Source organism: Falco biarmicus, chromosome 11, assembly GCF_023638135.1.
Source record: "Falco biarmicus isolate bFalBia1 chromosome 11, bFalBia1.pri, whole genome shotgun sequence".
NCBI classification, from domain to species: Eukaryota; Metazoa; Chordata; class Aves; order Falconiformes; family Falconidae; genus Falco; species Falco biarmicus.
The window spans coordinates 13,212,128-13,239,212 of record NC_079298.1 but is presented as its reverse complement, the minus strand read 5'-3'; the positions used below and the strand labels follow the sequence as shown (position 1 = coordinate 13,239,212).

The 27,085-nt window shown below is 38.7% G+C and overlaps 1 protein-coding gene across 13 annotated transcripts in view; it reads left to right on the top strand.

Moving 5' to 3' along the window:
• MAST2 (microtubule associated serine/threonine kinase 2) overlaps positions 1-27,085 on the top strand; it is a 194,344-nt gene that overhangs the window by 144,109 nt on the left and 23,150 nt on the right. For all 13 annotated transcript variants that reach the window (XM_056355609.1, XM_056355603.1, XM_056355602.1 and 10 more), the window contains 10 exons: positions 6,667-6,742; positions 8,032-8,241; positions 14,465-14,566; positions 17,698-17,830; positions 19,489-19,550; positions 20,198-20,283; positions 22,253-22,461; positions 23,872-24,010; positions 24,446-24,578; positions 25,933-26,098. In XM_056355609.1, coding sequence (XP_056211584.1) covers positions 6,667-6,742; positions 8,032-8,241; positions 14,465-14,566; positions 17,698-17,830; positions 19,489-19,550; positions 20,198-20,283; positions 22,253-22,461; positions 23,872-24,010; positions 24,446-24,578; positions 25,933-26,098 — 1,316 coding nt within the window. The remainder of the gene's footprint in view (positions 1-6,666; positions 6,743-8,031; positions 8,242-14,464; positions 14,567-17,697; positions 17,831-19,488; positions 19,551-20,197; positions 20,284-22,252; positions 22,462-23,871; positions 24,011-24,445; positions 24,579-25,932; positions 26,099-27,085) is intronic.

The window sequence follows — 27,085 nt, the reverse complement described above, 5'->3', positions numbered from 1 at the left end:
AATGCAAGAACGATAAAAACAATAAAACGAAGAGCCCAGTTTTATTTTTTTCCTTGTTAATATGGAAACTGGATATGTCAATCCAACCACTTGGAGAAACATTTGCAGGCATGTATACCCTCTTTGACGGAGGGTAGCATGTCCTTGTAAACAAACAAGTACTAAAATATGTGAAGACCAGACCTCATTTATTGCGCGGGTTGCTTATTTATTTGCTGACATGATAGTTAGCTCACTTGGTGAGAGGATGTTTTTACTTACTTAAAAAATGAAAAAACAAAATCTGAGCAGTTAATGTGCTGAAAATTAAGCAGAAATTTCCTTAAAATGTAATATTCTCCTAAGCATTTAGTGCTCTTGCTTGATCAACTTTAGTAGTGGTCTTGCTTGATCAGCTTTAGTGAAAAGCAGATGAACAAAATACATCAGACATTTTCCTTAATTGGTGGTCATAGCTTTATAATTTAAAAGATGGTCTGATATTTATGATAGTCGATTGATAACACGTATACTTTTCTCATCTTTTATGACTGCAGCCTTACATCTCTCTTTATGAGAGAGGAACTGATATTTTGACCTGCCATTGTCAAATGCTGCAACTGTTGATTTTGAGGGTCTGAGTAACCCAAGATTTTTGAGAAGCCTCAGACGATCCTTTTATGCTTCTAGATGGAGGAGAATATTGCCTAGGTGTAACTTTTGGAAAAATCTACTACTTTGACTACAAGTGTACCATTTCCTTATACCAACTGCAAATGTTCTGTTCATACAGAGCAGTCTTAATGATCAAAGTGAATAAAAAAAGTAACGAACATACAGTCATGGGGGGTAGTGTTGGCTGATTTACGCTGACAAGTTGGTAGCACCTCTGTTCTCGAGGTGTTCTGTCAGCATGGCATACTCATCACATATGCAAATTTCTACACCAAAGAAATGGCACTGGTTGTTTCCGAGATGCTTTTCTATGCGGGGGAAGGAGGTAGCCCAAGACCAATGCTGGAATCCAAAATATGACACACTTATAAAGCTGGTTGCTAAAGCTAGGAACTGTTCTTTCATCTGTCTTCAATAGATCCACTACTCACACGCTAAATGAAAGAACATATTCCCATGTAACCCACCTGGTTTTTTTGGTACTTACAGTGTGTCTTCAGTAGAAGAGAATATTTTGGTATTACCTGCCAGAGAAGTAGTTCCTAAATACCATCTCTCAACAGTTCTCTTCATTTTTTATTTTTATTTTTTTTTGTAATGCAAATTCTTCAAGTTCTTCAGGCTACTGACCCAACAGAGAGATGCCCAGGCTACATTCACTTTGTTCAGAACAATCCTGGGCTTTGCCTGAAGAAGGTCTTTTCTCACAGAAGTAAATTGCATGGAGAGAGTGTGTTCTTGCACTAAACTTGGCATTGGTACTCTTTTTAAGTTAGGGCAATGCTGCCCTCCATCTTTTTCCAGTTCTTTTTAGTTGTCATCCTTTAGTGGTTGCTAACGTGGGAATGTGTGGAGAATGTCAGAGATAAAAGTAGAGTTAACTAATAACGACTTCTTCAGGAGCTGCCTTTGTGCAGTCACTCAGCCCACCAATCTGCCCATTTTTCTTGATCTCTTTTCGTGTTTCAGAATAATGTTGTCTAGGGAAAAAGGGTTGAAGATTGTAGCTGTGAATTTTTATATAGTTGAAGAAGATGAGATCATCCTTAATCAAATATGCTCCTTCATCTCTTTGATGGGTAGTGCTTTCTAAATGCAGTCCTCCAACCTGACTTTTGACATGCTAGATCCTGCCATTAAGAATATACAGAGACAACTCCTAGAAAATGCCAGTTGCCAAAAAAGGCTTCTGACAGTAAAATACCCAAGATGGGAAGAAGGAATAGGTGTGAAACCACACCAGTGGCCCACATAGTCAGTTTTTATCTTAAAAATTGATCGTGCAGGTTGTGGATCTCACTGCACTTAAGCGTCAGCTTTAAGCACTTGAGTAATCTTGGTGGTTTCATCACTTCATGCTGCTGCTTTCAGAAAGTGCCGTCTGCTACAGGCTGCGGAGGAGCAGGTGGTGCTCCCGGCAGAGCGGGGATTCATGCAGCCAGCCATGGATTTGCCAGAGAAGGATAGTAGTTTTATATTCTGAAGTATAAGGCATTTATTTCTTATGAAAATACATTCTAACTAACACATAATCTTGGTCTCTGTTTTCTCTCTCAAGACAGTGAGTTCTATGAACTTGATTTTTAAAAGTTCTTCAAAGTAATTGGTTTTAAAGTAATCAACTTTTGGTTTCACTCACCATCTTTATGGTTTTCTATTTTGAGGAAAACTGGGTATTCTTATTTGCCCTCTGTATTGCTCGTTACTTTAACTTTCGAGTGTTTTCTGTCTAAAGCAGTCTCAGTCTTTTTTGGCATACATGAAAAAAACTGAAGTATTAGAAAGAGCTAGTTGCAGACCTTGTGTAAATCTGTAGAAAAAACTCATTAGTCCTTACTTTCAAAGAGATTGATCGAAATGTATTCCCTTTCCCTTAATGCTCTCTCATATATATGCATATTTAATATAATTATTACTTATGAATCGATTATTTATAAATGTAACACCACCACCCCTTACATTCATAAGAATGTCATTCCTAGTATAAAGAAGGGCTGAACTGGAACACAGTTCAGTGATACAAAACTAATCACAAGTAGCATTTGTCTGCAGACTAAATGTAGCTGAAGTTCAGTGTTTGTTAGAGTGAATAAAAAAAATCAAAAGGTATGTAAACAAACTCAGAGTGACTTTTCAAAGTGCTCAGTGAGGAAGACTCGTTACTGTTCTATTTCACCACTTACCTGTTCTGGAAGAAGAAGAAGAATTACTATATATCCTGCTTTGCCTCAGATTCCGTGTTTCTAGCAGTACTAGAATAAATGCCTGCTTTCTGTGCTGTTTGGTAATGATTATGCAGGATCCTTGACTAAATCCTGAGAAATAATGTAAAGTTATACGCTTAATTTTCTACGTTATTTCTTCCGTGGTATAGATTGTTGTAATTCTGTGGAAAACTGTATTTCCCCATTTTTTTGCAGGTTGCATAAATTCAGACTTTAGCAGGTGGTTTCTGGTTTACTGAGTTCAGTTCACCTTTGGTCACCTTGTCCTGCCCAGAAGCAGGATTAAGCCCCAAGGTCTAACTGTTGTGGTCTGTGTGAAGCAGAGCCGTGTTTGCTCTGAAGCCTGATGGACAGATGTAGATTGTCCATATTTGCTTCTACTTTATTGTCTCTTTTTTCAAGAGGGAGTCTTCTAACTTACATCTAGTATTAATGTGATTTGTACAGGTCAAAGATTTATATATTTATTTCTTGGGGAAAGAGGAAGGCCGACGCTCTGCTCACCTTCAGTGGAAGGTTTAACTTGATTTCTACTTCATACAGCCTTAGCTCTCTAGTTTAAAAATTCCTCTTTTTTTGTGTTTGGAAATGACAGAAAATTAAAGCCTATAGTCTGAATTTTCCTATGAACACTGACTTTGGTAACATGCTGTAAATACATCCTAATTAAAGCTTTATGTACCAGGTAAAAAGCAGAGGGGAGCACAGTGCTTTTGGCTGCTCTGCTTTTTCCTAATAAATACAGCTGTCACAGTAAAGGAAAAATTAGGCCTTCATAAACTTCTCTTTTTTTATTTAGTCACAGTTAAACTAGATTTTGTAAGATTGAAGTTGTTGCCATAAATGCTGCTCCTTGAAATAGCTGTCTATAAGCTGTTTTCACTTTCTAGCATCAGATAAAGACACCTAAGTTTTGACAAGCTGAAGGCTAGAAACCTTTGCAGGAGATAGGAAGCCTACCACCACATCATTTCGTAAAGCGGAGGGAGGGTGAAGAAGGGGAAAAGAGAGAGTAGTTTTTCATTCTGCTGTTAAGCTTAAGGGCACAGATGCTATTCTTCTGATGTCTGCTCTGCTGAAATGAAAAACTCACTGACAGTAGTAATTTCTTTGACCTACCTACCTACACCAAGTAAAGAGAAGCAGCCTGCTTTTTGTCTTCAAATGTCATGCACATGTACAGTATGTGTCCACTGTTTTACAGAAAATAACCTGCTCCTTCGTGAGGCTTGAAATGTTGGACTGGTTTAGTCCTGTATGTGAAAATTTTGGTGTCATGCTTTTGCATTTGAAAAGCCGTCATGCCAATAAAATATATTAAACACCTTTTTTCTTTTTCTAAATTTCCTTATGGTCTTCCCTGGTGGCATTCAGTTATCTGCCCAGTCCTGGCTTCTTTCTCACCTGGTTGTGTGTCAAAGGTGCTGTAAAGTAACCAGCACTGCCTGGCAGCTAGCCTTTGGTTAGTCACTTATCCATCTAATTATTTCTGTAGTTTGCCAAGCTAAGGTTCAACATAAAAAATTATGGTGCAGTTTATTTTGTTGCAGTCTTGCTGTAGTCAGCTAGACATTTAACTTGACCTGTTATATTGGGCAAATTTTATTTAGAATGACAATTTGAACCTTGATCCCAGGTTTTAGCTGGACTTGTTTGGATGCTCCATCATTTTAGGTGGTTAAAAAGTGGCATTAATCAGCTTCCAAAGATGAGAGACAAAACTGCCAATGCCCAAGGAAGCTAAGGGGTTATAATTGTTTACTTTCTTGCCCATCAGTAGACTCCTGTCCAAAGAAATTACTTTGTTTCAGAATCATAAAAAACAAAAGCAAACTCAATAAACTCCCATACCATTGTGCCTTTCCTTAAGGAAACACTACATCTGCTGGCAGGACACCTCAAGTAGCACAATTTATTCATAGCTCTTAATTTTCTGTATCCATATGCATGAAGCACCTTGAAAGCAAAAGGCAAACCTCCTCATGTTTTATTGTAGCCCTAAGACAGCAAACACTTAAGCATGCACAAGTGTTAGTATGACCACTTTAATGTTAAAATGAAATATGTATATGCCTCCTTATTTCTGTAGTTGGTACCAAAGGGCTTATGTATATATCCTTGTAATTCACACCTCACTTAAATCACACAGAGAAACAATAACGTTATAGAAAAATAAATTCTTCAGTAACTGTTCACCAAGTTCTTCAGCTCCATATGAACTGCCAGTAAACAGTCATCATGTGCTTGTGTCAGATTGTTTGGTCTTAGAGAAAAAGAGATAAAGATAGCAGGCTAGATGTGTGGGGCAATTTGCTTTTAAGACTGAAATCTAAATGTTCTTACCCTTCCTATTTCTTTTTTTAGCATTATGCATTACATGTAAATATAAATGTAAGTTTCTTTTTAAAGAAAATTTTCCTTGATTAAGAACAGCTGTCTAGCAAGCTAAGGGTTATATTTTTATCAAAAAAAAGTTGTTTTTACTTGGTATCCAAAACATCCAAATCAGTTTTTCTCCTGTAACATAAGGATTCAGTGAGAGATTTAATCTGAAGTGCATTTTCCCAAGCTGAATGATAAACCTTATTAAAACAAGGCACAATGTAATTCATGGAATTCCAGTGCCAGGCATGAAAAGAGCTTGGTATGGCTGTATTCCGTGAGCCAGTGAGCTAGATTTTCTTTGAATTGTAAATATATGTTCCCAAAAGAATGTTTTTTTCCTTTAAGTAGGTTAGCAGCAAGGTAGTAACTGTAATGCATTTATTCCATTTAGAGAGATTCATTTCATTCTTCACAGAAAGTTTAAAATGTTTGAACCCATTCAAGATAAAATTCTATTTTTTGATAGAGAGAAAATATTTTTAGCGATATGTAGTACTCTTAAAATCATAAAGACAATGATCATGTAAGATGCCAAATAATTGCAGCCCTCGCTTGTCTTGAATATTAAAACAGGGTAACCGGAGAAATGAGATGCTGTAGGCAATCCTGTAGCTAGGGATTATCTGCATTACCTCACTCCGGCTGTCCTCAGTGGCAGAATGAGTCAGAGCATTGCATACCATCAGATGTGATGAAATGAGATGCAACTCTTCTTTAAAAAAACCACCCAAACAGTAATATAAATGCGGTTTGTCAGAATTTAGTGTCCTGGTTTTTGGTGTTCATTGAAGTTGCCTGCTAACCTATGCATGCATGCATATGCATCCATGGTGTAACGTGCCTCAAGGGAGTGCAGTTTTCGGAGAAGTATTCTGTTCCTATTGCTCGTAATATTTATATATCAAATTTAGCTGAATAACACAGCTCATGCATCTCTCCTGTAGGGTGGTATTCTTCAGACAAAGGAAAGCAAGCATCTCAAGTCCCTTGTTTCATTTTATTCTGCTCCTTCCTGGCACTAGAGACTCCAGACATAACAGTGATATCTTTCTGAGCAGGGCTGCTGCCACTGCTGTGGAGGGCAGTAAGAGAACGAGGGAAATAACAAATGTACCTGCAACAGATGCACTGGGTTTTTACAAGCTTGTATGTTAGAACTTGCGTTCGCTGAAAATAGGTGAGTTTCTGCCTGAGTTCACGTGAAGACAGGAGTTTTCAGATGACTATCACTGCCGTTGCTTGCTAGGATTTTCTCTTAAGTGAAGCACCTGCCTGTTACTGAGGTGAAACCAAAGCTTTGGAAGGGCTACAGCCAGTGTGGCAGCTTTATGACCAGCGCTGAATTTTGGAGGGTTTTGATGTGATATCTGTAAATGATAACGTACTTTGTTTTCTCCTCTAGCCCCGGTCGCTCCCCAATTTCCTTTGACAGTGAAATAATAATGATGAATCATGTGTACAAAGAAAGGTTTCCAAAGGTAAAGAATCACTTTTTAAATAATGCATTCAATGAACTTGTGACCAAGCTCAGAATTAATTTGTAGTGCTCATTTTAAGAACTGGGCTCCTTCTCCATCTCATTTCCAAGCAGTGCAGTTTGCTGAGAGTTTGAAGCTGCCTTCTCTGCTCCATATGTTAATTCTGTAGTAGAGGAAATAGATTGTATAGAGAGATTCAGATGGAAGAGTGTGAAAAGCTTTGTGTATTTGTGTATGCATTTCATATTTACTAAATTTCTCATGTCTGTTATTGGCATGACAGATGCTCACAAAAGTGAGGAGAAGGGCCGTGTTTTGGCTCTCCAGGTATCTTGAACTAATCCATGTCTGTCTTTAAATTCTGAATCAAATCAAGGCTGGAAGAGGGATGTTTTGCTTATTTTCATATATACTTAAAAAAGCTATTTTAAAGAGTAGTTTCAAAATAAGTTAATTAACATTTTCTCAGTATTCCCTGTATAACTGCATTAAATGTGCTTCATACTGATCCAAACGTCTTTGGTTTTGGTAGGCTTTCCATTTACATATTTGAAATGCAAAGTTTTCTTTTAAAGTAATTCCAAATTATACTGGAGGTTTTGGCAAAAACCAAGTTTGACACTGGGCCTTTTGGTACCAGAGAAAGAACAAAGATAGGTTTGGATTTCTAGAAAAGTCAATCTGAATTCAGTTACACTGAAACGTGCTGAAATGATCTGCAGTGAAAATAAGTGTTTCTTTATTAAAAGCTGAATATTGAAATCTGTGGAATCAAGCTTTGAAAGTTAACACTGAAGTGAGCGTAGAAGATTGTGTATCCCAGAGCTGTTGATACGGCCATTCCTTTCTGTTCTACCAGTAGCAAAAATAGATGTTACTCTAGAGACAGGGTGTCAGGGCTTACAGTGATAGAAACGTCTGTGCTTGGGGCAGTGATTTTCAGCTTCCATGGTCTTGCCTAAAAGTTCTGAAAACTGCCTCGTATCTTACATCCTTACTCTGGAGACCCAGGGAGGCATACAGCCTCAGGACCAAGATATTTTTATGGTCATTTGCATTTTCAGAAACTGTGTTCTGATTAATTTTTGTTGTTTGTTCGTGTGAACATAACTTTTGCCTATGGTATGCTATTTTTATTCTCAGCAAAATGCGATTGTATTTTGGAATATTTTTTAAGCCTCGTGCATTTTGGAGTTGCAAAAATGTTACTTTAGCACCTTACTTGTTTATGTTTTAAGTTCTGGGATAATAAAATTTAAGAGTAATTTCTCTTTATTTTGTACTCTTAGGCTACGGCACAGATGGAAGAACGGCTGGCTGAGTTTATTGCCTCTAATGCTCCAGAAAACGTGCTGCAATTAGCAGATGGGGTCCTAAGTTTCATTCATCATCAAGTTATTGAACTGGCCAGAGATTGCCTAGATAAATCACGTGAAGGTCTTATTACTTCTCGGTACTTTTATGAGCTACAGGAAAACTTGGAGAAACTTCTCCAGGATGTAAGTGCTCTCTGCAAAGTAGAATATATTCTTTTGTTTGAAACTCTGAACAATAAAGCCAGAGCTTTGATTTTCAGAGAGACAATGTGGGTTCCAGGGGAAGGGCAGTGGGTGGGGGTGTTGAGATCTGAGTTGTTTGTCTGATGTTGATCTACCGCAGGTGGATTTGAGCAAATCACTTCACCTGTGTACTTTGTTTGTACAAAAGTTAAATATGCATATGAGTAAGTCAAAGGCAGCCTTTACCATTTATGAAAATTGGGTTCATCCAGATGAGGGAAATTACTGAACTTTTCTTTCATGTACTTCAAGACTCTGAATGACTTATTAATTACAATAGTGCCTTGAAGGAGTGAAAACAGCATAGTTTGTAGTGTTGCTATGAATTTTTCATAAAAGATTTTCTTGAGCTGAACTTAATCCAGTTGTGGGGTTTTTAGTACTTCAGTGTGTTTTGTGGTGTTCAAAGCATATGAAAATACACAAGGGGGCACAATTTTAATGCATGCTTAGTATACTTCAGCTGCTCATTAAAAATTGCTCTTTTCCTTTAAGATGAAAATAATATTAAATTAAAAGCATCTCTTAGAATTTATGCTATAGCTGTTATGAGGAGTCAGTACTATTACCAGCTGCTGGGTCTGGACGTTTGTTTGGGAACGTCTTCCTAATCCTTCACTTTGATTTAAGAAGCTAGCAAGCTGAAAATACAGGATTTATGAAGATCTCAATCTCCAATTATAAGTGTCACAGAGACACCTAGAAACAGAACACCTGAAACAATTTATTATCTTTGGTGATTTTTAATCTATTTAGTGTTTGTATGTCTATTATTACTATTATTATTATTATTAGTTTGTATGTCACTGGTCAGTTTGCCAACCCACTGGCGTGGATTGCACTAGTTTGTGCCCCTTTGCCACTCTTTCCAGACATTAGAAAATGACAAATGAATAAAAATACTCTATTAATATACAATTACTGTATTGAAAAGCTTTGTGAAAACTGCAGAATCTTCCCTTGTATCAGCTAAAATCTTTGGCTACCCCATTTCTTTGACTGTGGCTGTAATTTCCCTCGTATTTATTATGCATGAAAGAAAAATGACTCGTGTTTGGTTTTGTGGTGTTCTGCCTGGATAGGGAATATGATTTTGACAGATCAAGAGAGGCAGGGAATATCTTTTGAGGGCCTATATGATTGTCTGCCTATGGGATATCAGTAACCACTGTGGATGCATTTAATAGTAAAAAATGCCTTTCCAGGTGAAAGTGGTGTTCTTTGAATACCATGCAAGAGTTTGATTATCGATGCTGCCATCCAGGGCTGGAGAAACTGCATCTAGTCAAAGAAATTGTTCAGTATTCCTAGTCTTTAGAAGAGAGGAATATCTTTCTGAAGTTTGAAGGTGGCAGTGTAGCCTCCCTGGGCGGGATGAGCATCACCCAGCCGTCAGTGCAGGGCGGAGTGGGGCTGGCAGAGGCACAGGTGCCCACCCTGGGGCTGGCCCTCAGCAGCAGGGGTGCAGGGATTCCTGCAGCCAGGGGAGCACCTGTTAGATGCTCCACTGTGTATCTCCAGAGGCTGGAAGCAGGGCATTTGTATGTCAGCTATGATGTAAGGGGTCAGGCCTCTTTGGGTGATGGTTTTGAAGTTGGAAAGATTTTTCTGAAAGTGAGTGTGTGTGCTCGGCAAAATAACTTTCAAGGGGCTCAAGGAGGCTACAGTGCGTTTTACTGCTGCTGGTAGCAGATGCTTTGGGCTTGCAATACGCCGGCTCCCAGACCTTCCTCCTGTGTGTGTGGACAATGATTTCTCATACCATAAGGAATTTAGAGAGCAATACTTTGGGTCTGGTCACTTCCAGTCTGCACTTTCAGGCCTGTCTTCTGGCCTGAAGGGGTTAATCAGCATCTCAGAGAAGTCATGGGTCAGATAAACCTGCTTTTTCCTTTCCTCTCCCCCCCCTCGGAACAAATCATCAAAACACACTTCTTAAATGTCCTTTTCCACTTGATCCTACATGCATTATACTGCTGCTCCTAAGCACAGGGAAAGATGACATTGAACTGTTATTCGAGAAGATGCAGTGGTCATCTCTGGGCTTGTTAAGGAATTGACATTCAGGGCTTGCTTTGACCTCTTCCTCCTTAGCATCTTCTGCAGAGCAGGGGTGAGAGAAGGGTCAGCTCTGAAGTTTGATTTACTTTAGGCAGTAAGGTGGGCTAGAGACGATTAACATGAAAGCTTAGAGAAACAAGGGAGGCAGAACAAGCTGGGACCAAAGAGGACAAAGAAATTAAAGACGGCGGAGGAATGCCAAAGACTTCATTCCACATCTTTCTCATTTGTTTTTTCTGTCCTATCATACTTCCTTGGCTTTTCTTTTAATATTTAAAAGCTGCTTGTTTTCCCCTGCTTGCCAGTCTGTGCTTTGCCCTTCCGACTGCATTTTAGAAAGAAATAATTGGAATATTTCAGTCTAAACATATAGAAATTGGTGATAATATTTTTTTTGGAGGACTCTCCTGAAATACAAGGTGGAGACAAGTTTAGATTATTCCAAATTTTGGAGCAGGTCTTTACCTTTGCTTGGCTTGTAAGGTATCTCACAGAGTTACACACAGTGTAAATAATACCAACTGGAAGGTCATCAAAAAAAGCTCTTCCATTTGGGCAGTTGTATGCTATGGTGTGTTTTTATAACATAAGGAAAGATTGGGAAGATGATTTATTGGTGAATAAGGAGCTCAGCAGCTGGCAGGACTACCCACAGATTTTCGAACAGTTTTACTGTGAAAGAATGGATTATTTTGATTTTTTTTAAAGGTGTTGATTCTGACATGTGGTAACCAACTAAACTCGCACAGTATTTCAAACCATAGAAAGGAGACTCGATTTAATATGTTGCAGCTTGTATCTACTTTATACTGTAAAAATACAGTTGTAAAACAGAGTAATTGGGTATTTAAATAATGAGCTGTTTAAATAGACCAAACCAGAAAGCTTTTAAAAGTTTTTTAGATCCTGGCTTTTCTAATAAAATGCCAACAAATCTTGTTAGTTACGGCAAATGAGATCTTTTCCCTTGTTTGGAGCGTGAAATATTGTCTTTTAGCCAGAAAAACCTATTGCTTATTGCGTCATTGAAATTATCCTGAAGTAAAAATGAATTTAAGAGATTTTCTGTATTTTGGAAAACATGAACTTGAATGTTACACTTACAAAGTAAGAATATTGAAAAATAAGATAAAGCACTTACGCAAAAGAGTATTTGACATTCTAGTGGAAGTTGTCCCTGCCCATGGCAAGAGGGTTGGAACTAGATGATCTTTAAAGGTCCTTTCCAGCCCAAACCATTCTGTGATTCTCTGACATTCAGTTCTTTAGCTGTTACCATGGGGTGGGCTCAGGGGATAGGGTAGGACCTCAGGTCACTGGGAGAAAAGGGTTAGTCAGTTTTCACTTGGCTGAATTGACAAGGTAAAACCAGCCAAAAGAAGTTTAATGGCTTTTGCGTGGGTGTAGCCAGTTGGCGAGGAAGGTGAAGGATTACAGGTGTTCCTGTGCATGGAACAAAAGAAACAGAGGAGGGTGTTCGTGTTACACTGCGGTGACTGATGCTGCACATTGGCAAATGGATATTCTGATCGGGATTGCTTTCTTAATATGAGCCTGAGCGTAAATTTATTGGTTCTTGGCACTGCAGGTCTATTGTTTTGGTTTCCATCAGTATATTAGCTCAATTACAGCGTTGTGACTTGCATATCCCAGTTATTGGTCCTGCCGAACCCCAGGGGAGGACAGTGATTTTAATTTCATGCCCCAGTAACTACAGTTAGTGACGGATGGGTCTTTCAGATAAGGGAATCGGTTTGTAAATTACCCGTTGCTACCTCCTGTACACGTGTCACTGGCAATGTGTGTAGGAATGGCATCAGCCTCTACTCACGACCCCTACAGCTTCTCCCTCCTCCCCTTGGGAGGCGGAGGGGGGGAAACCCTGAGATGCCACCAGCAACCTTCAGACCACCCTGCCGTCATTGGGAACTGCGGATTAGATGGCACGCCTTGTACCACGGCACATGGAAGCAGCAGGCAGCGCCTGGCTATATAACCCTCTGGTTCCCAGAGACTGTCCTAGGGACAGATTCTAAACAAGACATCTGTAGGGATGTCCGGGATGTCCTGCATGAGAAGGAAACAAGAAGAGGCAGTTTTATTGAGGATCTTGGAAGAGCAGCGCTGTGCAGAGATGATGGCTGAGTGGCTGTTACAAGTTGTGTTTGATTTTTGTAATCCTCTTTTCTTCCTTTTTCTTTTCTGTGTCCTTTGGCAGTCATGGTCTAGCTTTTTCTTTTCAAAACAGACGCCTGATTAAATTAGTTGCGTTTTTAAATGATTTTGCCTAAGTTGTCATAGATAAGAAAAGGAGAAAGCAAAAGGACTTGATTTAAAAAAAATAGTTTGCTTTAACAGTATAAATGGATGCAAAATGATGAATTACATGTATTATATTGTATTTTTTACATAATATAACTTATGTAGGAGGGAAAAGGACTTTCCAATTGCATGGCTCATGTATCAAATAATACAAAGTTGTTGATGTTTTATTTATTCATTTCAACACAGCTAGCCCCTGGTGATCAGGAATGGCTTTTCAAATATGAAAGCATTCGTTTTTTTTCTAGAATTCATATTTTAACTTACAAGTTTGCATAATGCATTAGGGGACACAGAGTGAATACTAATCATGTTAATTTTGATTATTTTCTGGTTTATAATTGGAAAATACCTTATAGTTAGAAAGAAGAAAATCACAACTTATGTCAGTGCTTCCAAAATAATCTTTTTAAGGGTCTGTAGCTGGGAAGTATCTTTGATACTGCTTTTAGATGATGAACTAGCAGGTGCATTGTTTTCTTCAAGGTTAAAATTCAAGCCCTAGCTTATCAGTGCTGAAGTAGACGATCAACATTTCTTATTCTGACCTGTATCAAAATGAGAAGTAATGAACATTCTAATATTTTTTTTTGGTTTGGTAACAAAATATCAGGGATATATTGTTTAAAATGCTGCCTGTATGTTTCTAGCTTTGAATGTCTGCTTCCCTGTGTTTTGATTGTTCTTTTAGGTGATCACCAGTGTGATCTGACTTCTCACCCATATATGTCGTCGTCTTAGCTGGTGATAATGAACAATGCTAAATGAACATCGTAGTTTATTGTTGTTTGCATCCTTGTTGATAAAACAGCAGTCCTATAAGCAACTGGCTCATGGACAGCATAAGCTCATTGCTTAAGTTCTGGACTTTTTATTTGTGGCTATGCTAACGCCTCATTTTTAGACCTTGGGGAAAAAATAGCTATACTTTGTTTCAGAGTTTCTACATGTCATTGGAGCCATCTTTTTATCACCCTGCAATGAAATACTATTTTATTTGTGCTTCAGGACTCATAATGTAACCATTGTGTGCTTGAGCAAGAGTGACTGGTGTGTGGGTGTGTGTTCAAATTTGTCTTTGGGTTGGTTTGTTGAGGTTTTTTTAAAATTATTGCTTTAGTGTGTTTATTGTTATAAAAACGCCGCCTCACACATACGCATACCTTGAAACTAAGCCTTGAATTTATACTGAAATCTGGTAAAGGGAGTGGACAAGAAGAAAAAGAAATTCTGTGAATTAGGTTTCTGTATGCTCTTTGCTTTGCTTGTCTGCTTGGTCCTACATGGCATACAATACAATGCTGTAGTTGTTCAGCAGGATTTATAAAATTAAATAAAGATAAACTAAAGTTTAGTCTTTTTTGATGATGAACAGAAGTAGTTCTAATTCTAGCTGAAAGTCTAGAAATATGTGTGGCTGTTGGTAGTTACCTAGACATCAGTATCATGTGGAAGGTAAAACTGAAAAGATCAGTAATCCTTTTTTCATTTTTAAAATAAAATAAAAACACATCATGTCTAATATAACTGAGAGGTGATATAATGCAAATAGAGACTCTGAAATATCTCTTGCATGATAAAAGGAGTCAGTTGTAATGGAAAAGCTCTATGTAACTTGGCATCCTTGAATGAGCTGAGATCATTGCCTGCCCTGACGCAGTCATGCCTTTGCTGCTGAGTTATGGTTACTGAGCTGGTGATTGCTCTGCATTCAGCATCTGACATGTAAAAATGAAGAGGTCACTGCTAGGACCATAATGTGGTGTTCTCCTCTCCACAGGCCCACGAGCGATCCGAGAGCTCCGAGGTTGCCTTCGTTACCCAGCTTGTGAAGAAGCTGATGATTATCATTGCACGACCAGCTCGGCTGCTTGAATGCCTGGTAGGTTTGGTCTTTGGGAGAGTGTGTGTATGATCTAAAGAGTCTGGAGTGTGTTTGAGGAGATAAGGAACACAAAGCCTTCAAGAGAATGCTTTAAATTCTCATTAAGACATTGATGAAAAATAGAACAATATTTAAAAATTCAGTCTTTTGGTTTAATATTGAAGTATCTTTCCAATGGACTGTCAGCTGCAACAGCAGCTGAATTATATTCTAGTATAAAGTTTATGGCTGAGGGGCCAGGTGTAGCTGTTGAAAACATTTCATGCTAATTGATGCCACCGATTTTCCTCATGTTGTTAGTAGCTACAGAAGAGAGCCCATAAACGTATGGTGTGCGTACGGTACCTGGAGAGCCACGCTAAGAAAGAGCTGTCACTAAGGAGGAAGTTCCCTTCCATTTATAAATGGTGTCTGGGCTCTTGGACTCAAACTCTGACCATAGATCCAGCAATTGCGGAGAAACCTGGTGTCAGGTTTTCCACTGTGGACGCACAGAGGGATAGGCCAGTGAGAGATCCAAGCAGATTTGGAAGCCTGCATTTGAAATCCTATTTGATGCTATTGGAAGACATGGAAAAGCAAGTCTCATTACTTTTTCAACAACTTACCCTGACTAATAATAGTGTATTTTTTTTTATTTAATTCTAGAAAATGGTGAAAAGTGTTTAGGCCATCCCAATGATATTGGTCCCTGTGTCCTGAAGTCATGCAACTCCAAAAATATTTTGTATTTACAGTGGAGAAGGAGTCTGCATTCACCGTTGTCATTTATACTTGCATATGCTCTGCTAGTAAGACACCATCTAGAAAAACTTGAAACCTCAGTAATTTGTAACTTCTGTGAATTCACTTCTATACCTGCAAGCAGTTCCAAACTCAAACCAGCATTTGGCTGCAGATCAGTAGGTCTCCAGGTTCCTCCGCTGTCTTCTGCACCTGATGTTCTGCAAAGTGAGTGGGAGCAGGTGGAGGCAGTAAAGTAATTGAGATGACTAATGAACTCCAAAGCATGTAGTGACAACCTTGACAATGAAGTGGCTAGCCTTCAAAGTATAAAAATAATACTGGGATCTGTATATTTAAAGATATATATCTGTATAAATCTGTCTTCCCTGTTTTTTTAACCTGTATTGCCTTTCTAACTTTTTTTCCCAAATATATTTTATTCTACTGACATGAAGAGTCAAATATTAATGTTCCTTTTATCCCATAAAAGAAAAAGAAATATAGTAATGGGTAGTAAACAATTTAAATAGCTTTAAAACTACATTTTCTTTTTATTTTTTAACATATTTTTTTGTAATTTACCTTTAGCTTCAACTCTTTGTGAATTTATAAACAGTTTTTCTAATATTTTAATATGAAGGTTAATTTTAGTAACACAGCTCATTGTTGTTTCTTCCTTGTAAATGAAATAACTGGCCATATAGGCAGTAGTTTTGATGGTTGTGATTGTTTTAATAGGGGTGAAGGCATTTAAGTATTTTAAACTTCAGGTATTTGGCTTCAGTCTTTGTATTTACCTGTTGGACTGTGAAAAGTGTATTTACGGACTGAGTCTCTGGGGCTTCAAGAAAATAATAAAGTTTTGTGCATCAGTGAAACCATCTTTGGCAAAAAAGTATGTAATTCATTCTTTTTTCAATTTTTTCTTCTATAGCACCTGTGTCCCCTTAGAAGGGATCATTCTTCTGTATTCAAATGATTAAATAAACCTACTCAAAAGAACACAGAACTAGCATTTATTTAATTTCTTAATTTTTTGTATGTTTGAATTTTTTGTCATCAGATTATATTTTTTTTCCCTGTCCTTTACTCTCCAACGAATGACCTCCCATTATATCTTGAAGAATCCTTCCTTGTCTCGACCTTTCCTTTCACCCCACTGTCTGTATTACACTGCAGTCTGTTGACCATCTTTCTCCTGTGGCCCTCTCTGGTCTGGCTCCTGCTCTCTGCCAGTTCTGAGACAGCTGATTGATCCTTTTCCAGAGGAGTTAGGAAGGAACTTTGTTTCTTGCATTGCTGCTGTCTTTGGTGACAGGCAGCATGTATTCAAGCAGCATTGCTTAGAGCAATCAAGAACAAGTGTGTCTTTTCTCTGTTTCTCTAACTATTTGAGTATCTTTACGTCATCCCAACCTCCCGTTTCTTTTTCTTGTTTGCAGTTCTGTGCTCTCTTTTCTCTTGTGCTGCTGACCACACTCACATCAGTTCCTTCCTGATGCCCTCACAACTGTATGCTGTAACTCTTCCCCTTTTATCCTCCCATTTCACTAGAAAATTTTTTAAGGGTCTTGGCAAAGCAGCTCATTGCTGCTCAACAATGAGGTTTGTAGGGGAGAGTTAACTTTAACTAGTGAACTTGCTTCTAAGCAGAGTGCTCCTGCTGCCAAAAGTTTGTCTTTTATTTCCAACTGTATCTGTTGGTCTAGTAAGAGAGTCACACCTTCTTATAGCCTTTTCTTGCCTTAGAGGTCACATACACCAAGACTGAGTTGGTAAGATGAGTCTGTACTGTATAGTACAAAAAATACTGCAGCAGTATTTCTTATATAGAAGGTGAAATCTTTGCTGATAGAATAGCAGTTGCTGTTTTCTTAATAATTTTATTAGCAATTGTGAAGGTTGGGACGGTTACAGAATTGTTTGTGGGAGTATGGTTTGATCAGCACTGACATTTGAAAGCAGGAGAGGTTTATACTGGCTTAACTCACCTGTCAGACAGAGGTGGCAGAAGGCACCTCCATCTCATCGCAGACCTTTCCCTGGCACGTTTCAATGTGACGAAACTGGGAAGTGTGTCCACACCGATGCTTTGATTATCATGACCGTATTATCTGATAGTCCAGTTTTGGTGCATAAAAGGTTCCTACAGTCCTTATCCTGTTTCGATTTGCAGATCTAAGCCAGTGGACATCCAGCAGGCCGTAAACATCTGTTGTTTTTGCAGAGCAGAGTGGAATACATTGACTTGCTTGTTGTAACTGCCAATGTTTTGCATCACTGCTGAGGCCAGAATTAACTTTGGATGTTTCTGAGGAATCTCCTACATGGGGGAGAAACCTTTTGTAATTCTAAAGCTGAATCGTTTGCCTCTCTGTCTGTCTCACACCACCTTGCTGCAGGAGTTTGATCCTGAAGAGTTCTACCATTTGTTAGAAGCTGCAGAAGGCCATGCCAAGGAAGGGCAAGGAATTAAATGTGACATTCCTCGTTATATTATCAGCCAGCTGGGACTCACCAGGGATCCCCTGGAGGGTGAGAACTCTTGTTTTGTACTCTCCAGACTGCTGAAAGGATAACCAGATCCCCTGGTCACTACATAGCTCAAGGAAGCTTTTATTGTATTGGTTTAATTTCTAGGCCACGTTTCCTTATTTTTCTGTTTGTTGTCACATTCTAGACTGTCCTTTCCAGCCCCACGTCTCAAAGGACTGTTGGTGGGGTAAGAATTGCACGTCAACAATGACAGTTCTTTACTTACGATGTTATTAATGTCTTCCTGTATTATAGCTGAAACGATGTTAGAAAATGGCTTTATGATTTAATTGTTTTCTCTGTGCTGTTGGACAGTAAAAGTAAATTTACCCATTATTCTTCTGATCTGCCTGCCTGCTGGTGGCCTGGTTGGAAAGTATCCTGTCATCCCACATTATTGTCCTCTCTGAGGAAAAGTGTATTTGTTGTGATTTTCCATGAGAAACCACGAGTAGTATAAATTTTTAGGTGGAGATGGGATTGTATTTTTACATCTTGCATAGCAGTGAAACCAGAGTAATGCTTTAGAAGACAGTAACAGCCTTTCTGCTAGGTGCCAGAATTGCATATGGTAAATTGAGTATGCTGTAAACGTGCAGAGGGCCAGAAGATGCTAACTTTGGAATTTGTGAGTTAATATTTCTGCCTGGTGCTTTGCTAGCTGAATCTCTTCTCCTATGACAAGTTCTACAAGCATGCATGGCTTGCTCAGCAACAATAAAAAGTGTGACAGAGACTGGAGGTTACTGCGGAATATTTCAGTGATTGAACCGTACTTTTTGTTTTCTCAGGAGAGCATAATTTTAGCATAAATTAGTAGTCTGGATAGGACTAGTTTAACTTCTGTGGTGTTTACTGAAATGACAGTGACAGGTTGACTTCAAGTGAAGAGCTCTTCAGGAAAATTTCTACCAAAGATTGCTAAATGCAATTTAATAGCATTTGTTGAAATCTGACATTAAAGGAAAATTTCCTTTGATCCCTGTCATGGGAGAGAACCTTTCCATCACTAATTCCCCTTACTAAAGTCAAATTTTCTTTAGAAATGTGTGGAGATGTCAAGATGCCTTATTTCCTTTCTGTAAGGAGGGCACCCAGAAATGTCAATGATGTCTATTTAGAGACTAGTAGTTAATGTAGGATTTTGGTTTGCAAAGTTTGTAGCATCTCCTAAGACAGCTGAGTAGCCTAAACTAGCTGACTTCCTCCGAGTTTGCTGCTGCTCAGCAGTTTGCAGAATCAGACACATTTGATGGAGGGAGGTGGTTTGGAATGTAATGCTTTTTTTTTTTTTTTCCTCTTCTGGAGTACAGAGATGCCGCCAGGCTATATGCAGACATATATGCATGGAATAGGTTTTAATATTAACTAGACAGCAGTTTCCCCAAACATGCATTTATTGCTTTTACTGATTATAGAAATATCCAGAATAAGTCAGGCTGAAATTAGAACAATTAATTATATCCTTGGTTTATATAAAATACTGCCTACAGCTTGCAATACGTTAAAGGTTATCACTGTATAATTGGGGTGACTTCTTACGGAAGGGAAAAATGTCCTTCCACATCCACCTCTTACACTCCTGTTTGTCTTGTATAAACAAAGAGAATAGTGTTTGATTGAGATCATTAGGAGTAATCTTTCCTCTTTCTTTTCAGAAATGGCCCAGCTGAATAGCTATGACAGCCCAGACACTCCTGAGACAGATGATTCAGTCGAGGTAAAGCAGTAATACACTCACTGTCTACTGCTTTTTTCCTCTGGAAAGAGGTAGTCTACAGTAAAGTATTAATTATAATGCAGAGTGATTTCAATTAAAAAAAGAAAAAAGTGCTGACATTTAAAAGCAGTGTTAAGTATACACTCTTAAAAATGTGGAAATCTCTATACTGGGGTGGTGAAATGCTTAAAAGCTGCAAACAGGCATTATCAAGTTTTGTGGATTTTTTTTTTTTTTTTAGAGTTGCAAACAAAAATCATCTGGAGAAATTATTTATATCTGCATTTGTAAAACGTGATGTGTATGGAAGAGAGTTTACTTTAGTAACAGACCACTGGAAAAATTAATTACGTAACTTGCTAGGTTTCAAAGATCCTTAGTTGTTTAATTTATTGAGTTTTTTTAAAATGTAATGTTGAGGAAAGGCCTGACTCTTACAGTCCACTGGCTTTCTGTGCTAATATTTGTGGAGGGAATCTGCAAGAGTTGTACGTCCTAGACAGTTATTCTAAAGCTGAGGACTCCAGAGTCTAGAAACAGATTGATTTGGGATAAATGCTGCTTAAAAAAGATAAGGACAAAAGACTGAAGTACAGCATTAAGTCATTCCAGGTCCTGATTTCCATTTTCTTGTCATCTTTCCCCAGAGTCGTGGGGCCTCTGTCCAGTCAAAGAAAACTCCATCTGAAGAAGAGTTTGAAACTATTAAACTGATCAGTAATGGTGCTTATGGGTAAGGCTTTTAGACTTTGATTTAGAAGAAAATATGTTATTGTCCTACCTAGCAAGGGACTATAGCAAAGTTTGGTGAATGACTGGGTTTTGTTGGGTCCAAAGCATAACTGAATTTTGCTTGGGTCTTACAGAGGTTCCACACTTACGATTCTTCTGCATTCTTCTGGGAGATGCCATTTCTTGCATGTTCTTGGGGTCTCTTAGGCAATAGCCCCTGTACCTGGACATAGTTCTTGGTACTTACATTGCACTGAACTGACACACAGCTTCTAGCTCGGAGACCTTTTGTAAAAATTGGTTGTCTTACATTAAAGCTTTCAGAATAGGTTATTCCTAATCCTTCTGTGGTGCAAGTTTTCTGAAGCCCTTCCTATCTGTGACCTCAAGCCTGTTTTTCCAGTAACTGTTTCTGCACCATTTCTTTATGGTAGGTAGGTAAAATGTAGACACTTGAGTACCTTAGCTTGAGATGACTAAAACATTTCCCCTGAACATTGTCCCTGGGGAAAATATTGTCACTTACTTTGTTGGAGATTTCCTAAGTAAAAAAAATGCAGTTCCCTGAGTCCAAGAAAATTACTTTGCACCTATTTCCTTATTGCTTATCAAAGCAGTCTGTGTTTCCTTCCATGCTGTCTGGTTAATTCCTGTGATTTGCATTTGTTTAAAGGCTCAGTGAGTGAGTAGTTGCACATATTATTGATGATTCATTAAAACTGCAAAAATACTGAGAGAGAAGCTGTTTATGCTTTTCTATTCTTCCATGTATTCAGATTAAATATGTAACATGTGGCTGTTTGCAAGCACTTGAAATACTAAAAGAAATGCTAAAATTACATTGGGGCAAATCCACTGTGAGAAGTAATACAGTAAAAATACTATTGGATTTTATTATCTACTGAAGAATTTGGAATTAAGTCAGTCAGTTAAATTTTTAACCATTCGTACAAACCTATCCAGAAATTTAAAGATGATTCTTGACTCTTTGCAGTTCATAAATCCTTACCAGTGAAGTCATTTAGGCTATAACTGAAAAGTAGTGATATTTAGTAGGTCATAACAGCAAAACTTGAGCATGTGCTTGAGTGTTTTGTTGAAGTGGGTGCTTAGTTAACAGCAATTCATTTTTTAAAAAGTTGTATGTGGAACAAATGTAAGCATATTTTTTGTTCAGTGAAGACACAATAGGGCATACCATATTATTAGACAAGAAGATTTTGTGTCTTTTCATTCCTATTTCTGCACAGGCCCCATGATTTAAATGAAACTTTGTAAAAAGGGGAGAGAGAGTAGTTTTGCTGTTACTCGTATCTGTCATTATCCGGGGTGTATTTTATAGTCAACTGCTGGTGGGACACAATACCTTCTTAAATGTAATATACTCCAGAGAAAAGGAAACAAGTACTGATTCAATAAGGCAGGCAAACCGGATGAAAATTTTATTTGCAAACTGTATTATTAATGCGCAGGAATCTAATGATCTGCAAGTGATAGAAATGTGAGAGATACTTTACTGAAGGAAATCCCTGGTGACAGTTTTGTGTCAAATTAATTTTATGGAGCTTGGAAATAAATTGTGGTGATTCCATATGTTTTGGACAGTTTTTTAAGTGAAATGGTGACTGTAGTGGTGAAAAATACGTGCCTATGCAATGACACTTAAGGAGGTTCATGACATTTGTGTCTGAAATATCTCTTTGTTAGTCACATCAGAAAAAATGCTGCTTAATTCAAGAAGGCAGAGTAGCTTTTGGAAGGGAGCGTCATGGGGTTCTTTCTTTTCTAGAGGAGCTTGGCACTGAGATGGGATTTTATGGAGTCACAGATAAGTCTGTCAGGCTCCATCCAAAACAGTTACCATCACTGTTTGAAAAAAACCCAACAAACCAAAAACCAAAACAAAAACCAAAAAAACCCCCAGTTTGAACAGAAAATGGAACTTTTCCTCTTGCTATGTGGTTTTCTAGAGCAGTGTATTTGGTGCGACACAAGACCACCCGTCAACGATTTGCCATGAAGAAGATCAACAAACAAAACCTAATTTTGAGAAACCAGATTCAGCAGGCTTTTGTGGAGAGAGACATCTTGACGTTTGCTGAGAACCCCTTTGTGGTCAGCATGTTCTGCTCCTTTGAGACCAAGCGCCACCTGTGCATGGTTATGGAGTATGTGGAAGGTATGGCTGTCGTTATCTACACCTGCAAAGGGACCTGAGAGAGGATGAATGTGTTGCGTATGCAGTGTGTCTCCTCATAAAGGATGACATTACCGACTGATTTACGTGTGCTTCGGGCGTAAGGCTGATGAGTGCACTGCTCTGAACACAATAAATGGGAAGACCATCTCATGTGTGCTAGTCCTTCACCGAAAGTGAGCTTGGTCAGCCCTGCTGTTGCAGGGGGGTGATGATGCCCTTTTAGAGGGGAGCGTGCGGACAGCTTGGGCTGAGCTGGGGAAATGAGTCATTCCAGCATCGGTTTAGCTTAAGGAGACGCCCTGTTTGTGAACCCATGTGACTGACACAACAGGATTACAGCGGAGCTGAGGAAATGTAAAGCCACATGTAGAAAACTGCGGGGGTCAGAGGTTAGCTTGAACTTTCCAGTCCTCACTGGAAAGAAATCCTCGTGCTCTTCTATAGGATGGCATGGCTAGAGCATGCTAACTGCAACTTGGCATTACAGTTAGAAAAAGACAGTTAAGAAACATCACTGAGCAACACAGTCTTTGTTCTTGAGCAGCCTTTTTAAAAATGCAGTGGTATTTTATGCTGGGATTTCTTTTTCTTTGTTTTGCTTATTCTTTGAAATATTATTTGGTTTTATTTTATCACTGTATCTTTATCTTGTTGTAAGCAATATATTTCCACTGATGGATCAATTTCTTACGCCTGTCTTGCTTGGCTGAACGTTTATGAGAAATAAGCTTATAGTTATTGTATCATTGTTCTTTCAGATAAATTAGTGGAATGAAAACAGATGTATTGGCATAAGAAATTTTACTATTAATTCCTATTTACAAGCAGAGATGAAGGTTGCATGAAATGTGTGGCCAGTTTTCCTTAGAAGCTTGAATCAGGGGCCCACAGACTTACCTTCATGCATACCGCTGTGTCCAAAGGCATGGCTGCCTCTCCATGTCTAGAGAGAGCCATTTCATAGTTGTAGAGGTGTTTACTTACTATTTTAAGAAGCTTGTGTATCGTAGTAGTATGTGTCTTAGTGATGGAAAGCAGAGAAATTTATAGAAAGGCCAAAAAGTAGTGATGGAAAGCAGAGAAATTTATAGAAAGGCCAAAAAGTCATGAATTGCCCTTTCTTAAAGGTGTGCTTACAGTTCAGAAACAGCATCCATACAGTTCTTGAGGAAACATGCCCAACATACATGGATCTTAATTTTCCTAAGATTTTAATATTTATTTGAAGCTCAAGGCAGAGTGTAGAGAGAGCTTTAGAATTCAGGCTAACAGGGTTGAGAGAGACAGCCTTTAGAAAACTTACTGTAGTCTAGTATTGTAGACCCATAGCTGTTCTTTCTTACTGGTATGTGCCATTTCACTGTGCCATATTTGCAACCTTTTTTCAAGGAGGTGATTGTGCTACGCTTCTCAAGAACATTGGTGCCCTACCTGTTGATATGGCGAGGATGTATTTTGCCGAGACTGTTCTGGCGTTGGAGTACCTACACAATTACGGGATTGTTCACCGTGACCTAAAACCTGATAAGTAAGTGTTTAGCTCTTCAGAAGCTGAGGGGAGAGACAGTTCTTCAGGGGCTTTCTCCATAGGCAAGAGTACATAGGGCTAGAGGCAGTAGGGCTCTTCAATGGGATCTGACGTGTAGGAGATTTTATGGAGTCTCTTGCTACTGTTGCAGAACCAGATAAACACTGAGAAAAGGTGGGAAGAATGTCTTCACATACTTTCTCAAAGCTGCTGCTACACTGATAACAAATTATGGCAGAAGGCGGTCTGATTTCTAGGTGCCTTGGCTGCTCTGTGCTGTTCAGTTGCATAGGAGGTTCCTTCCAGGTGATCGATGGGGACGTAACCCTGAGAACTTGCTTAGCGTTATCTTGTGGTGTTTTGTTTTTTTTTCAGTTGCTTTTGGGAAAGAATTAATTGAATGTTGGATTATTTTGCTGCTTCTCTTTCTTCTAGTCTCCTGATAACTTCCATGGGTCACATTAAACTAACAGACTTTGGACTGTCTAAGATTGGGTTAATGAGCCTTACAACAAATCTTTACGAGGGACACATTGAGAAGGATACGAGGGAATTCCTGGACAAGCAGGTAAGCTGAGAGATTTTGTCTGTTGAGGTGGGATCGGATGCAGGTTTCTGGCTCGGGGTAGAATTGGAATTTGTAGCACTCCCTCTGCCTCGATGGTGTGCTGCGCGTTGTAGAATGAGAGGAAGAGGTACAAGTCCATTCTCATATTTGTGCATAAATTGGTATTGTTTATTATTTCAACTTCTTGTTTTGGAGTGATGCACTTAATCTCTTATTTGAGGATATTGAACGTGTGACCTATGCAGCAGTGCAGGTGTGAACAGAAGTTGGTCTGGGGGCATAACACAGATTTTGCTGGAAGGTTTTTCCACAGTCTCCCCCTTCTGGTGCTTAGAAAGTTCATGGCAAGTTCCTGTACATTCTTGTAATTTTGTCTGATGGCTTTAACATTGATTTTTATCCCCATGATATTTGCTAAGGGTCCCTTTTCTCTTTAGCCTTCATTTGCTAGGCTTAACCAGCTAAATTCTTCTAGATAACAAGATAGATTTTCCTTTGATGAATGAATAGCTCTTCCATGCACCTCTTTCAGCTTGAATTGATATTTCCTGAGCATAGTTGACAGGAATTATATTGTTCTGGATGCAGGCTCATCAGTGTCTTGTATAATGGGATTAAAAAATACTTCTCTCTTCTGAAAATACCTAGGATTGCAGCTGAATTTTCTTTTTTAGCTGTGCCAAGTGTTAACTCATAATCATCCTGTGGTATTGTCTTCTTTGCTTCTGAGTAATGATGCCTTTTCTAGCAGGAACTCTCTCTGGTCACTAGATCATGGTCTTGCACTTTGCAGTGTTTTATTTTTTGCAACTATTGTTATTGTTGCTGCTTCTAAGCCCAAGGCAACATAGATCTTCCAATGTGATTTCCTTAGCCCCTGTCTGTGCCAGCTGTACCTCCCAAGTTTAAATACTGAAGTGTGTAATCATGCTGTGCTGCTAATTCTGCATCTGTGAAACTAAATTCTGCTAGCACCGAGATGTGAGAGGTTTGTCAAAACTCAGTTGCTGATAGCTATAGCTGTGCCAGGAGACATCCATCAAGCAGACAGACCTATACACACACAATATGCATTTTTCCCATATGCTTTACTGTATGTGCAGCAAAGAACTACTTAGCTGGCGTGTCCACACTAGGAACATTTCATAGCATGTGATACAATTTCTGTGCAGGTAACGTGTTCCTCAAATATAAACTCTTCCTCCGTGGAAGTATTTCACAGCGTGAAGTGATTAGTGGCAAAACATTCATAACTTTCTTGTAAAGCTCTGAGGAAGAAAAGAAAAAAAAAAAAAAAAACCGGACAAAAATAAGATCTGATGTGAATTTGGCTTTCTTCTGTGTTCTTCTTGAGGTCTGTGGGACTCCGGAATACATTGCACCAGAAGTGATCCTGCGCCAGGGCTATGGGAAGCCCGTGGACTGGTGGGCCATGGGAGTGATTCTGTATGAGTTTCTAGTTGGCTGCGTTCCTTTCTTTGGGGACACACCTGAAGAGCTCTTTGGACAAGTAATCAGTGGTATGTTTCTGTTCTGGCTCTGAAGGGGTTTCAAGGTGAGCTGTGAAGTAAAACCTTGAAAATACTGAGGACCTGCAGTTTAGTCAGGAAGGACTAGGTATAAAACAATGGGGTTTAATTTTAAAATACGTATTATCTTTCTGTGTCGAAGTAACATTCTTCTGATTCCAGCTATGGAAAGTTGTTGAGTTGCAGAATGTCTTGCTAGATAGTTCCGTCATGCATAGTGTGGGAGTAGTGCAAATCCTTGTGGGATTGGGGAAAAATATTTGAGGATTTTTCTGTTCTGTCTTTTAACTTAAATGATGGAGGATATGAAAGGTGCAGCCGCCAACTGGTCTAATCCAGTCTGGGTTTGGTTATTGCTTCTGTAGGTGCAAGTGTCAGTCAATTAATAATTGTTTTATAAATGGAATAAGAAGGAAATTCTAAGCAAAACATGTTGAAGCTCTTGTACTCGGCACCATCACATCTTGTGACTTTTTAAACTGATCTCCTGCTTGGAGTTGGACAAATGATTGCTTTGTGTTCTCTCAGTGAATATGCCAGTGAAAACATTTCCTATTGGGAATGCTTTCTGAAACAGTAATTTTTTAACACACTTGGCAAATGTCCTTTGTAAAAAGCAAATTTCAGCAAAGAATTAAATATGATGCATGAAATTGTTACCTGTGAATTGTTCTCTCTGTTCCAAGTATAACGAGCATGGAATGTGCGGGCACGAGATACAGCCACGGTATTGACAGTGTCATTGTTTATGGATTGTCACGGAAGTCCCATTTCATACTTTATTAATAGAGTTCTTAATGCTTTTTTTCTCCACAAGCGCTGCTTGGATTGACAGCAGCTTTAGCTGACGCTGAATTTTATGCATTTTGGAAAATGTCAATGCTTGAATTATATTAAGTATGCAAGCTGCTGAATTCAAGGTATTTACGATTCTGGGGCAGTACTGAACACTGCTTTTTACGGTATAGGAATGTGAAT